This window comes from Gorilla gorilla, chromosome 9 (genome assembly GCF_029281585.2).
Source record: "Gorilla gorilla gorilla isolate KB3781 chromosome 9, NHGRI_mGorGor1-v2.1_pri, whole genome shotgun sequence".
NCBI classification, from domain to species: domain Eukaryota; kingdom Metazoa; phylum Chordata; class Mammalia; order Primates; family Hominidae; genus Gorilla; species Gorilla gorilla.
The window spans coordinates 15,589,988-15,604,179 of NC_073233.2; the positions used below are offsets into that span (position 1 = coordinate 15,589,988).

Below are 14,192 nucleotides of genomic sequence, written 5' to 3' on the forward strand. Positions count from 1 at the left end.
ATGCCACTGGAGAGATATATGTAAGAACCATTAGAAAGCTTTGGGTGTTCTCAATTTTGTTTTGTTTTTACCTTCAGTCGTACTTGAAATGAAAGGGCTGGCACCATCCCTGGCTTTAGAAGCCTGTATGTACTGGCATAATGCTATATGATAAATGAAATAACAGAGTATTACAATAAAGCAGTGTTATTCAAACTTTTTTGACCATTATTCCAGTACAAATTACATTTTACATTATGAAGCAATAAACACATACATGTCTGTGTATACATAAATTTACCTAAAGCAAAAATTTCACAAAACAATACTTACCTTTACTATATATATAATGTCCTCTCATATTTCCTACTCTATATCATTAAAACAAAAAATGCTGACTGCAGACCTACTAATTATCATAATTCAGTTTGAAAAACATTATAATACGGTATAGTAGAACGAAGAGCTCAACTGATACCAAATTACTATAAAGTCACTAGTGCTTTATCTATAAGTATACTATCCCAAATATTGCTTTTCCTAAGGAATTAGGGAGTGTGGGACAAATTAAATGCACATAAACAGTTCAAACAAATAAATTTCAGGTGTCGGGGGAACATAATCAAGGACAATTCAAGTGAAATCTATACCTGTTTACTGAGTAATCAAGGGACTTAGATATTGTGAGGAATAGAGATGAACCAAACAAAGCACATACCCTCAATGATCTCAATGTCAAATATACAGGAAAAAGAACATACATATACAAATAACCATTTCACAGGAAGGCTATTATCTGGGAGGCTCCAGATCTTTCACCTACGTGGGCTAACCATTCAGAGTACACTTGCACAGGGTCCTGTTTGCGTGTGCTAGTTGATAGAGTAAATTCTGTTACAAATGTAGTTTTTCTAAGTTGGTCTGGAACCTAAAGGGACTTGTGATTATTAAGGAAAATGCATTCTTCACCATCACAGGATGAGATGCACCTAAGTCAGAAAATCCTTTACCCTAAATCAATCCCAAAGGCACCTCAAAAGTTTCTAAAAGAGAAAAGTTTATAATAACTCTAAGGCACCTGTTCCAGAAACTAATAATAATTCCAGTCAGAAAGTTACTGCTTTTATAACTACAATCTCTCCTCTATTTTCTCTGAGGTTTTGTCCATCATCAGAAGCAGCAGCTCACTTATTCACAATTTTCAAATTCTGATAGGACCCAACCTTCTTTCTGTTATTAAAAGCAAGTGCCACATTTCATTCCTCTTATTTCCTGATCCTTCTTCCAAACAAATTCTTCTGAAACTTTCTTTTTGAGCAAATTTCGCCCCTCAAAATACATTTGGTAATCTTCACTAAAGAAGACTGGCAAAAATCAGCAGGCAGCTGGTAATAGCTGCAGCAACAAGGCCTACAGCTTATGTAGAGCTAGGCTCAGAGCTTTCTGTAACACCTGCAGAGCCCACCCATGGTAAGCCTGCACTTACTGTACAAAGTAATTAAGCAGCAAGCAGCTGACATAATGATCTCGTCTACAGTCTGAAATTCTTGGGATGTATTTTTAAACTGCATTCACGTCTGAAAGAAGATAACTGTTTCTTCCTCCTAAGCTTCTTCACTTTCAGTTATCAGTTTGTTCATTTCTTCCTAACTAGCCAGAAAATCCTCTCAGTAAAAACCAAGAAATATCACAACAGAGAGAGGAATCAGGACAACTATCACCGTCCTCTGTAAAGGAAAGACGCCTTCCTAAAATGGCTCTAGGCGTCTATGGCCATAACCACCCTAAATGCGCCTGATCTCATCTAAAATGGCTGTAAGGAGCTCCCTAAGACATGACATGCATGTGTGAGAAGATAGGAAAGCTGAGTGATTAAGGGGAGAACTTTTTAAAAGTGAGATGAAGAATGGAGCCAAAGGTGAGCATGACCAGCTGATCTGAAGTGTGGTCAAAAGGGAGAGAAAGGCTATGAATCACTGGAGAAGTGATTGTTAGAGCCTCTGTCCCCACCACCACCTCTCCACATTTGCCCCTTCTTTAAATTAGCTAAGGAAAGAAGTCTTGTTAAAGAGTCCGGTTCTAAATAAAGGACTATACGGGGTGCCAAAGTTAGACAAATGTCCTTCTGTGAATTAGATTGGACCAGCAGCAAGAGCAAAGTATTTTCTCCATAAGGGGAAAGGAGATGTATAAAGAAGTATGAGGGCCCTGAAAACAAATCATATTCTCATTTCAGCCGCTCTACAAAGAGTGCCAGAAAAGGTAAGAGAAGGGGATTCACAAACCTAAGATTTTTTTTTACTGAAATGATTCACTCATCATTTACTTAGGGCTGAGTTTTAAGAATAAACAGTAAGGGGCTGGGCACGGTGGCTCATACCTGTAATCCCAGCACTTTGGGAGGCTAAGGTGGGTGGATCACTTGAGGTCAGGAGTTACAAACCAGCCTGGCCAACATGGTGAAACCCCATCTCTACTAAAAAATACAAAAATTAGCCGGGCGTAGTGGCGGACACCTGTAATCCCAGATAACTGGGAGGCTGAGGCAGGAGAATCACTTGAATACGGGGGATGGAGGTTGCAGTGAGCTGAGATCACACCATTATACTCCAGCTTGGGTGACACAGCAAGACTCCATCTCAAAAAAAAAAGAGAAGAAACAGTAGGAAAACTTAATCCTCAGAAACACCTACATAGGCCCACCTCCTGAAACCTGTGTATCACAGGTACCTTAAATTCTCAATTATTTAGACCCTTGGAAATTCAAACAATATTAGGAATATGACATCACCAACACGACTGTCCTATTGTCCTAGAAACAACAACTAATTATTTGTTCAACACATATAGATTATACAAACATCAGCAGATCTGGATATAAGATCTAAAGCCCATTTCCAAGAACAATTTCAAAATTAGTCAACTATGTGTAAGTCTATCTTTGTGAATCTGCTTCCAAGGAAGTACAGTTCAAATCAATCATAACAGACTTTTTTTTAAAGCATACATGCCTTACAAGAACTTCTAATAGGTTTTTTATCTGTTCTGCTTTGACCAAGCCAGAAATAAACCGACATTTATTGTTGTTGTTTTGAGATAAGGTCTCACTCTGTTGCCCAGGCTGGGGTGCAGTGGCACAATCACGGCTCACTGCAGCCTCAACCTCCTGAGCTCAGGCTATCCTCCCACCTCAGCCTCCAGAGTAGCTAGGACCACCACACCCAGCTAATTGTTTAAATTTTTTTGTAGAGTCAGGGTCTAGCTAGGTTGCCCAGGTTGCTCTCAAATTCCTGGGCTCATGCAATCCTCTGACTTCAGCCTCCCTTACAGGCATGCTCCACCACACCCAGTTTAAAGACATTTTTATATCTGGCCTCTTGAAGGTGATAGGGAGGATAATATAAAGATCTGTGAAACTACAATGGGAAAAAATTGATTTTATCAACAGAATATTTTATGTCTAGTTCATACAGATTCTGCTTCCAGTCATGGCAGAGTAGCTCCCTTCAGACCAACTTTCCTGCAGACAAGTATGAGCTTGTCTGGAGAATTAAAAAGCAAGAAGATTCTCAAGTAGGGAAGAAGGTCAGCACTTCAAAGAAGGTAATGATACTGGGTGAGTTTCCCTTTTTTATGGCTTCCAGTCAGGCAAGTACCTGTCTGTCATAAGAGGTGGGTAAAACTCAAAAACTCATAATCTTACTAGCTTAAGAAACCAGAGGGCAAATTTTAAGGCAAACCACAGCAGCTGGGAAGTGAAAGAGGGAGATTCCAGAGAGAACCACAGAAGGGAAGACCCAAAAATCTGTGTACAAACTCTGCCTACAAACCTGGCTGATCCCTGAAACACGCATGCATGGAGAAGACCCCAAGCAGCCAAGTTAAGGGTAAAAGAACTGAACTGAAATTTAAGTTGCCACCCACTACAGGGAAACAGTTAACTTAAAAATAATAACAATAATAATAATAAAATAAAAAAAGAATGCTCTCTGGAGGGAGGTAACAGAATCTAGTTCTTTACAATCCAGAATTGCTCAGCATATAAAGAAACAGGAAAATATGACCCATTCTCAAGAGAAGAGTCAATCAACAGAAACCAACCCTGAGTTTACTCAAATACTGGAATTAGCAAACAGGAATTTTAAAGCAGCTATGATCATAATGAATGAAAAAATAGATCTCAGGCCAGACATGGTGGCTCACTCCTGTAATCCCAGGACTTTGGGAGGCCGAGGTGGGAAGATCACGAGGTCAGGAGTTCGAGACAAGCCTGGCCAATATGGTGAAACCCCGTCTCTACTAAAAATATAAAAATCAGGCCAGTGTGGTGGCGTGCGCCTGTAGTCCCAGTTACTGGGGAGGCTGAGGCAGAAGAATCTCTTGAGGTTGAGGCGGAGATTTCAGTAAGCCAAGATCGTGCCACTGCACTCCACCCTGGACAACAGAGCAAGACTCCGTCTCAAAAAAAAAAAAAAAAAAAAACAGATCTCAACAGAGAACAGACATTACAATGCAGTGGGCTGGCTTAAAAGCAGATTGGAAATGACAGAAGAGTTACTGACCTTGAAAAATGAACAACAAAAATTATCCAATCAGAAATACAGAGAGAAAAAAGGATTAGAAAAAGAAAGAGCTGGCTGGGCGTGGTAGCTCACACTTATAACCTCAGCACTTTGGGAGGCCAAGGTTGAGAGGACTGCTTGAGGCCAGGAGTTCAAGACCAGCCTAGGTAACAAAGCAAGACCCCATCTCTACACAATAAAATGTATAAATTAAAAAAGAAAAGGGCAGCAGGAGAGAGGACCTCAGAGATGTGTGGGGCAACAAGTCTAACATAATATAATTGGAGTTCCAGAAGGAAAATAGAAAGAATGAGGCAGAAAACAATATTTGAAGAAGTAATAATCAAAATTTTCCCAAATTTGGTAAAAGACAAAAATTTACAGATTCAAAAAGCTCAATTGACTCCAAGCAGTATAAATGCCAATAAAATAATACACAAGTACACCACAGACAAACTTCTGGAAACCAATGATAAGAGAGAACCTTGAAAAGAGCTAGAAAGAAAGGATACACATTATATTCAAGGGGAAGAAACTGAAATTACTACTGCCTTCTCATCAGAAACAATGAAGGCTAGAAAACATGGAACAAGTACTGAAAAAAAAAACACAAATAAATAAAAATCTGTCAAACCCAGAATTTTATGAACAGAAAAAATATCCTTCAAAAATGAGGGCAAATTAAAAACATTTTCAGGCAAAACAGAGAGAATTCATCACCAGTAGACCTGTATAGGAATGAGAAAAGCCAATCACAACAGGTTACGTATTGTATGATTCCATTTATATAATATTCTTGAAACAATAAAATTAGGGAAACAAAGAATGGTGGGGAAGGGGGAGAGTTGGGTGGTTGTGGGGAGAGGAAGGTAGATGGGTGTGGCTATAAAAGGGCAACCCCGAGAATTCTTATGGTGATGGAACTCTTTGATACCTTGACTATATCAATGTCAAGTTCCTGGTTCTGATTTTTTTTTTTTTTTTTTTTTTTTTTTTTGAGACAGAGTTTCACTCTTGTTGCCCAGGCTGGAGTGCAATGGTACAATCTTGACTCACTGCAACATCCACCTCCCAGGTTCAAGCGATTCTCCTTCCTCGGCTTCCCGAGTAGCTGGGATTACAGGTGCCCGCCACCACATCCAGCTAATTTTTTTGTATTTTTAATAGTGACGGGGTTTCACCATGTTGGCCAGGCTGGTCTTGAACTCCTGACCGCAGGCAATCCACCCGCCTCAGCCTCCCAAAGTGCTGGGATTACAGGCGTGAGTTTCTGATAATATCTATACAGTTCTGCAAGATGTCACCAATAAGGGAAGCTAGGTAGAGTGCACAGGGGATCTCTCTGTATTATTTCTTACAATTGCAAATAAATCTATAATTACCTCAAATTTAAAGTTTAACTTAAAAAAAAAACACCTTTTTTTTAATGGTTCTAACAACCTCTCAGGGTTTTTAAAACAGAGGCTGCAGGCAATATATTTCAAGCATTCAAAACTATACTGTGGGCAGGGTACGGTGGCTCACACCTGTAATCCCAGCATTTTGGGAGGCCGAGGCGGGTGCATCAACTGAGGTCAGGAGTTCAAGACCAGCTGGGCCAACATGGTGAAACCCCATCTCTACTAAAACACAAAAATTAGCCAGGCATGGTGGCAGGTGCTTGTAATCACAGCTACCTGGGAGGCTGAGATGGCACGATCGCTTGAACCCTGGAGACGGTGGTTGCAGTGAGCCGAGATTGCACCACTGCACTCCAGCCTGGGTGGCTAAGCGAGACTCCATCTCCCAAAAAAAAAGAAGAAGAAGAAGCAGCGAGCCAGGGAGGGGACAAGGGAACCTCTCCTGTTTCAGTATCACATAGACTGCCTCAACTTACCATATCAACAGCAATCCTATAAGGTCTATTTCATATTATCTGTAGATCATCTGCAGCAAGAGTGATGAAATTCTTTCCTCTGCGAATGCATACGTCTAAGTTAATATGCTATCCTTTGCATATTGGCATTCTGGGATATACTAAAATTGATACTATTGGTGACCACGGTCATCAACTGAGTGTCATCCATGCTATAATCAGTTTATTCTCCACACTAAAAGATGGCACTGTATCTTTCCTGTTATAAACACTTGTGAAATAGACTGCCCAATAGCATAGTACTGCTACCAACTCACACTTCTATTTTTTGTGCATGTTGAGAGCCAGGTTGTTTTGTCTTCAACTCTCTGGCTGCTCCAGCATTTCAATTCTCCCTATCTTCCACATAATTTCTGAACCCCTATACAAATCAGAGGGCATCACCTGTCTGATGGTAGGGCACAATGTAGGAAGGGAAGAGATTACACATTTCTAATTAAATGAGAATTAACCTTATCATTACTTTTATTAATAGATGGCTTTCATTACTATCAGCACTTTTTAAATAGAGACACCTTAAATACAGGCACACATACACAATAAGGACTGCAGAGCTTTGGAAGCTATCACTCTTCCTTATCTCTTCTTCACATGAAATTAATTTTACAACTCCTACACCGTAAAGTAAAGAAGGTAACTGTTCCTTGAAGAGACAGGCTGTAACTTGGCCCACATCACCAGCTGACTGTGGTGCTCAGGAGTCAGACATTCACAAGTAAGTACCCAGAATACAAGCAGTGAACTGTCCACTGCCCCCCAACCCCCACCCACAAGACTTTTTTGTTTTGTTTTGTTTTGTTTTTTTGAGACGGAGTCTCGCTCTGTCACCCAGGCTGGAGTGTAGTGGCACTATCTTGGCTCACTGCAACCTCTGCCTCCCAGGTTCAACTGATTCTCCTGCCTTGGCCTCCCAACTAGCTGGGATTACAGGCACCTGCCATCACCCTCAGCTAATCTTTCTATTTTTAGTAGGGATGGGGTTTTACCACATTAGCCAGACTGGTCTCGAACTCCTGACCTTAAGTGGTCCATTGTCCACCTTGGCCTCCCAAAGTGCTGGGATTACAGGCATGAGTCACTGCACCAGCCCCGCAGGCCACTTCTAAGTCCTCTTCCAAGGCACTAACCCAGGAAAACTGCTTACCAGGCTTTTCAATGTAAATTTAAGAGAAACCCTGTTACTCCTATTTTCTCAAGGCAGATTTGTTCACTCTCTTTCTCAATACATTTACTTTGTCAGATAGTTTTAGGTTTGTATACACAGCCATTATTTTTATTGACGTTTTGCCTCCTGCTTAACATCTTCCAGGCACCACACGTGATCCAACTCATGTACCTAGTATTTCTAAAATGGCTGAACTTCTTATGTGACCAGTTTGAGAGAGACTAGGTTTGAGAGCCTATCCAGTCACGACTGCTCCAAACTGCATCTAGGACAAACTGAAAGCACTTTTGTTCACATTGCCTTCCTTTTAGCCCAGCCGAATGCCCTGCAGAGCACACATCTGTCAGGTAACACCTGGAACTCACATATTTCCTGTTTAGTGGGTGATGCAACCAGCTGTCCGATTCATGGTCTTTTAGACCAGTCTAAGAAACCCAATCCTGTGCTCTTTTTTTTTTTTTTTTTTTTTTTTTTTTTTGAGATGGAGTCTCGCTCTGTCGCCCAGGCTATAGTACAGTGGCACGAACTCAGCTCACTGCAACCTCCACCTCCCAGGTTCAGGCAATTCTCCTGTCTCAGCCTCCCTAGTAGCTGGGATTACAGGCACACACCACCATGCCCAGCTAATTGTTTTTGTGTTTTTAGTAAAGATAGGGTTTCGCCGTGTTGGCCAGGCTGATCTCGAACCCCTGACCTCAGAAGATCCGCCTGCCTCAGCCTCCCAAAGTGCTGGGATTACAAGCATGAGCCACCGCGCCTGGCCGTTCTTTTATATAATTAATAAGTTAGTTAGATGTATACGCACACTCTTCCAAATATAGTGAGCTCCCAGAGGCTACACATGTAGGTACACATGCACCTTTCTCTAAAAGCTAGCCCCTCCAGAAAATTGGGCTTAAGCAAACCCATTTCTGTAACTAAAAAGTGGCAGAGGCCAAATGTGAACAAGGGTCCCCATGCTCTCCTCAATACCAAATTTTAATGTAATCAGCCTAAATTAAGTCTGAGCAACTAGTCAAGAAGGCAGGAGACAGGATTAAGGACCTAACTTGGCTACTTACTAATTGTATGACATTAAACAATTTACTGAGTCTTGTGAGTCTCATTTTCTTCACCTGAAAGATGAAGTATATGACTAGCTGCTCATCTCTAAAGGTTTTTCCAGCTTGGTCATTCCATGACTATTGGGCCTAGAGCCTCATACAGCATGGGAATCCCACCTTTTAAACTTTCAGTGAAAGACTGAGGGCTGAAGGTATGCATTAGCTCTTCCTCAGCTACCTCTCTCTTTCCAAAACCTTGCTAAAACAATGGGGGATGGGGAGTGGCATAAACCCACAAAATCAGAGTGAAGGTAATAGTAACAACATTTTAGAAGCTGAAAAGCTGATGGATGAATGGTTACCAACAGTAGGCTTGAGAAAGGCTGAGATACAACGTAATCTCCAAAAAGCTCAGGAACTTGTAGCATTAGGCACCTTTCAAAGTAGGGATAAAGATGGAGCTAAAAACAGGAGGACTAACCGAAAGCCTATTTAAGAACCAGCAGGGCAGGGGACTGTGGCTCGTGCCTGTAATCCCAGATAATCAGGAGGATGGGATTATCCTCCTTGGGGCCAGGAGCTCGGAACCAACCTGGACAATGTAACAAGATCCTGTCTCTACAAAAAATTTAATAATTACTAGTCTGGAGGCTGAGGTGGAGGGATTGCTTGAGCCTGGGAGATTGAGCTGCAGTGAGCTGTGATGGTGCTACTGCACTCCAGCCTGGGTGACAGAACAAGAGCCTATCTCAAAATAATAATAACAATAAGCCAGGCATGGTGGTATGCATCTGTAGTACCAGCTATTCAGGAGGCTGTGGTGGGAGGATCACTTAAGCCCAGGAGTTCGAGGCTGCAGTGAGCTATGATCACACTACTGCACTATAGTCTGGGCAACAGAGCAAGATCCCATCTCAAAAAAATAAATACGAAAGAATCAGCAGGCATCAGCTGATGAACAGATGAATGAAATGTATAATAATACAATGGAACATTATTCACCCATAAAAAAGAATGGTGTACTGTTACATGCTACAACACAGATGAATCTTGAAAACATGCCAAGTGGCTTAAGATCACATACTGTATCATTCCATTTATATAAAATGTCCTGGCCAGGCGCGATGGCTCATGCCTGTAATCCCAGCACTTTGAGAGGCTGAGGCGGGTGATCACCTGAGGTCAGGAGTTTGAGACCAGCCTGGCCAACATGGTGAAACCCCATCTCTACTAAAAATGCAAAAATTAGCCAGGCGTGGTGGGGCACACCTGTAGTTCCAGCTACTCAAGAAGCTGAGGCAGGAGAATAGCTAGAACCCAGGAGGCAGAGGGTGCAGTGAGCCAAGATCTCACCATTGCACGCCAGCCTGGGCAATAAGAGCAAAAATTCCGTCTCTAATTAATTAATTAATTAATTAATTGCCCAGAAAAGGCCTACATATGGAGACAGAAAGTAGATTAGTGTTTACCTGGGATGAGGGGATACAGAGTGACTGCTAATTAGTACAAAGTTTCTTTTTAAAGTGATTAAAATGTTATAAAAATTAGATTATGGTAACAATTGCACAACTCTGCAAATACATTAAAAAACAGAAATTGTATACTGTAAGCAGGTAAACTAGGCTATGTAAATTATATCTTCATAAAGTGATTTAAAAAATAAAAGGACAAACAACAAAAGAAATTTGGCATGCTAGTAAAATACAGTCTCCTACTGTCAAAGCATGTGTCATTTCCAACAAAGTATCTTTTCCCACACACAAAATTATTATCACAGATAAAAGATATGCAGAGATAAAAGATGACACTGTATACATAAAACAAGAATAGACTGTTGTTTCAAAAGAATATTCAGAAAATAAAACAAGGCTGGGCAGTGGCTCATGCCTGTAATCTCAGCACCAAGGTGGGTAGAGATTGTTTGAGTCCAGGAGTTCAAGACCAACCTGGGCAACACGGCAAGACCCCATCTCCACAAAATAATAATTAAAAGATTAGCCAGGCATGGTGGTGCCCACCAGTAGTCTCAGCTACTCGGGAGGCTGAGGCAGGAGGACTGCATGAGCTCAGGAGGCAGAGGCTGCAGTGAGCTGAGATAGCACCATTGCACTCCAGGCTGGGTGGCAGAACAAGACCCTGTCTCAAAAAAATAAACAAAAATAAAAACAAGCTTGTGGAAATTAAAATGGTGTCAGAAAAATTTAAAACTCAACAGAAGAGTTAGAAAATAGATTTGAGGAAATATCCTCAGAAGTAGGACAAAATAAACAAAATTAGAGAAAAAATAGTAATAAAATTAGGCTGGGTACAGTGGCTCATGCTTAGGTTCAGCTCATGCTTAGGCGGGTTGCAGTGGCTCCCAGCTCTTTGGGAGGCCAAGGGGAGTGGATCACTTAAGCCCAGGAGTTTGAGACCAGTCTGTGCAACATGGCGAAATCCTGTCTACTAAAAATACAAAAATTAGCTGGGTGTGGTGGAGTGTGCCTGTAGTAGGCTGAGGTGGGAAGATCGCTAGAGCCCGGGAGATGAAGGTTAGAGTGAGCTGTGATCGTGTCACTGCACTCCAGCTGGGTGACAGAGTGAAACTTTGTCTCAAAAATAAATGTATTGGGCCGGCGTGGTGGCTCACGCCTGTAATCCCAGCACTTCAGGAGGCTGAGACAGGTGGATCACCTGAGGTCAGGAGTGCAAGACCAACCTAGCCAACATGGTGAAACCCCACCTCTACTAAAAAAATAAAAATTAGCCAAGCGTAGTGGCACATGCCTGTAATCCCAGCTACTTGGGAGGCTGAGGCAGCAGAATCGCTTGAACCCAGGAGGCGGAGGTTGCAGGAAGCCAAAATCACGCCACTGCACTCCAGCCTGGGCAACAAGAATGAAACTCCATCTCAAAAAAATAAATAAACAAATAAATGAAATAAATTTATTTATTTATTTAAGAAATAATAAAATTAGAGTCCATCCAAGAGGTCTAAAACCCAAATAAAAGTATACCATAAATAGCGAAGAGAAAAAATAAAGGGGAGGAAATTATCAACAAAATAAAAAAGTTTCCCAGAAATGAAAGGCATGAACTTCCAAACTGAAAGTGCTCTTCAAGGATCTAGCACAATGGATGAAAACAGACCCACACCAAGACACGTCATGATGTAATTTCAGAATGCCAGGGACAATGAGAAAATTCTAGATGTTTCCAGGAAGAAACAAATTTACCAAGGAAAGATATCTGAATAGCACTGGATTTCTCAATAGCAACACTGGAATCTAGCAGACAATGAGGCAATGTCCTCAAAATTCTGTGGGAAAATTATTTCCAGTTAGAATTATATACTCAGCCAAATAATAAGAGAGTAAAAGAAAGAAATTTCAAACATGTAATCTCAAAAAAAAATGTATTTTCTATGAATCCTTTCTCAGGAAGTATATGCTCTGCCAAAACGAGAATTAACAAAAAAAAAAACGACTTACATATGGGATGGAGGAAACCGGAGCCATCACAAAAGAGTGACAGAGGATAACTCCAAGATAAGGTGAGGGGACATCCCAAGATTTTAGTGCAATCAGCCTGGCAGGCCAACACCTCAAATAATCCAGATTGATGGGGCTCAGGCAAGAATCCACAGCTTGCATCATATTTTCCAAGGGATCTGTGAGCCAAAAAATACTTTAAGCCACTGCTTTAAGGTGTCCATTACAGGTCTTGCACAAGGGACAAACCACAACAGACTTCTATAACAAAAAGAAATTTTTCAGATGTTGCAAATCTCAGAGACAAAGAATGTGGAGTAATGCAGTAGATTAACACATTTTTTCTGATTGGATATCATCATTTAGAAAGAAAGGAAAGGGGCGCAGTTAAAGCACTCTAGAAGCCCAGGGAATTTGATTCAAATGAAGCTTAATACCTTACTCCTCAAAACATTCTGAAGAGAGATTGGTTTTGTTTTGTTTTTTCAATTTGTGATTTATGTCCCACCTATGTCAAAAAACAAGGTGGTATATAAGAAAAATCATACTAAAAAATTAAAGCAGGACAAAGAACACTAAAAGCAAAAAAAATAGATGTGCTTAAATGCCTGTGGCATAACTTTCTTATAAATTGCAAAAAATGATAGTTTGCTTGAAATGTATGATATTTAAAAATAATTCGGGCCAGGCACAGTGGCTCACGCCTGTAATCCCAACACTTTGGGAGGCCGACGCGGGCAGATCACCTGAGGTCAGGAGTTCAAGACCAGTCTGACCAACATGGAGAAACCCTGTCTCTACTAAAAATACAAAATTAGCCGGGCGTGGTGGCACATGCCTGTAATCCCAGCTACTTGGGAAGCTGAGGCAGGAGAATCACTTGAACCCAGGAGGTGGAAGTTGCAGTGAGCCAAGATCATGCCATTGCACTCCAGTATGGGCAACAAGAGCGAAACTCTGTCTCAAAAATAATAATAATAATAATAATAATTCAACATGGAAAAAAATATGAATGAAAATACCGGCCGGGCACAGGTGGCTCACGCCTATAATCCCAGCACTTTGGGAGGCTGAGGGGGTTAGATTACCTGAGGTCAGGAGTTCCAGACCAGCCTGGCTAACATGGCAAAACCCAGTCTCTTCTAAAAATAAAAAAATTAGCCAGGCATGGTGGTGGGTACCTGTAATCCCAGCTACTGGGGAGACCGAGGTACGAGAATTGCTTGAACCTGGGAGGCAGAGGTTGCAGTGAGCTGAGATCGCACCACTGCACTCCAGCCTGGGCGAAAGAGCGAGACTCTGTCTCAAAAAAAAAAAAAAAAAAAAATGTGTGTGTGTGTACACACACACGTAAATTAGCGTGTGTGTGTGTGTGTGTGTGTGTGTACACACACACATAAATTAGCCAGGCATGGTGGCGGGTGCCTGTAGACTCAGCTACTTGGGAGGCTGAGGTGGGAGGACTGCTTGAGCCCAGGAAGCAGAGGTTGCCGTGAGCCGAGATGGCGCCATTGAGCTCCAACCTGGATGAGAGAGCAAGACACTGTCTAAAAAAAGAATACAAACCCAAAAAACAAAAAACTTTGGTATCAGAATCAGAGTTTAAAACATTCAATCGGCTGGACACGGTGGCTCACGCCTGTAATCCTAGCACTTTGGGAGGCCAAGGCAGGTGGATCACCTGAAGTCAGGAGTTCAAGACCAGCCTGGCCAACATGGTGAAACCCTGTCTCTACTAAAAATACAAAAATTAGCCGGGCATGGTGGCGAGTGCCTGTAGTCTCACCTACTCAGGAGGCTGAGGCAGAAGAATCTCTTGAACCTGGGAGGCAGAGGTTGTAGTGAGCCGAGACAGCGCCACCTCACTCCAGCCTGGATGACAGAGCGAGACTCCATCTCAAACAAACAAACAACAGCAACAAAAAAAAACACCGAATAGGTCCCAACCCATTCAGTGCTGGCACTACAGGCGTGAGCAACTGCACCTGGCCTGGCTAATTTTTGTATTTTTAGTAGAGATGGGGTTTCACCATGTTAGCCAGGCTGGTCTCGAACTCC

General features: G+C 41.7%; 1 protein-coding gene across 8 annotated transcripts in view; it reads right to left on the bottom strand.

Moving 5' to 3' along the window:
- Positions 1 to 14,192, bottom strand: part of DENND5A (DENN domain containing 5A) — a 127,806-nt gene that overhangs the window by 68,593 nt on the left and 45,021 nt on the right. For 6 of the 8 annotated variants that reach the window (XM_004050664.5, XM_055355409.2, XM_004050666.5 and 3 more), the window contains exon 2: positions 72 to 143. The exons of the other annotated variants lie outside the window; for them this stretch is intronic. In XM_004050664.5, the coding sequence (XP_004050712.2) occupies positions 72 to 143 (72 nt within the window). The remainder of the gene's footprint in view (positions 1 to 71; positions 144 to 14,192) is intronic. 8 annotated transcript variants of the gene reach the window in all.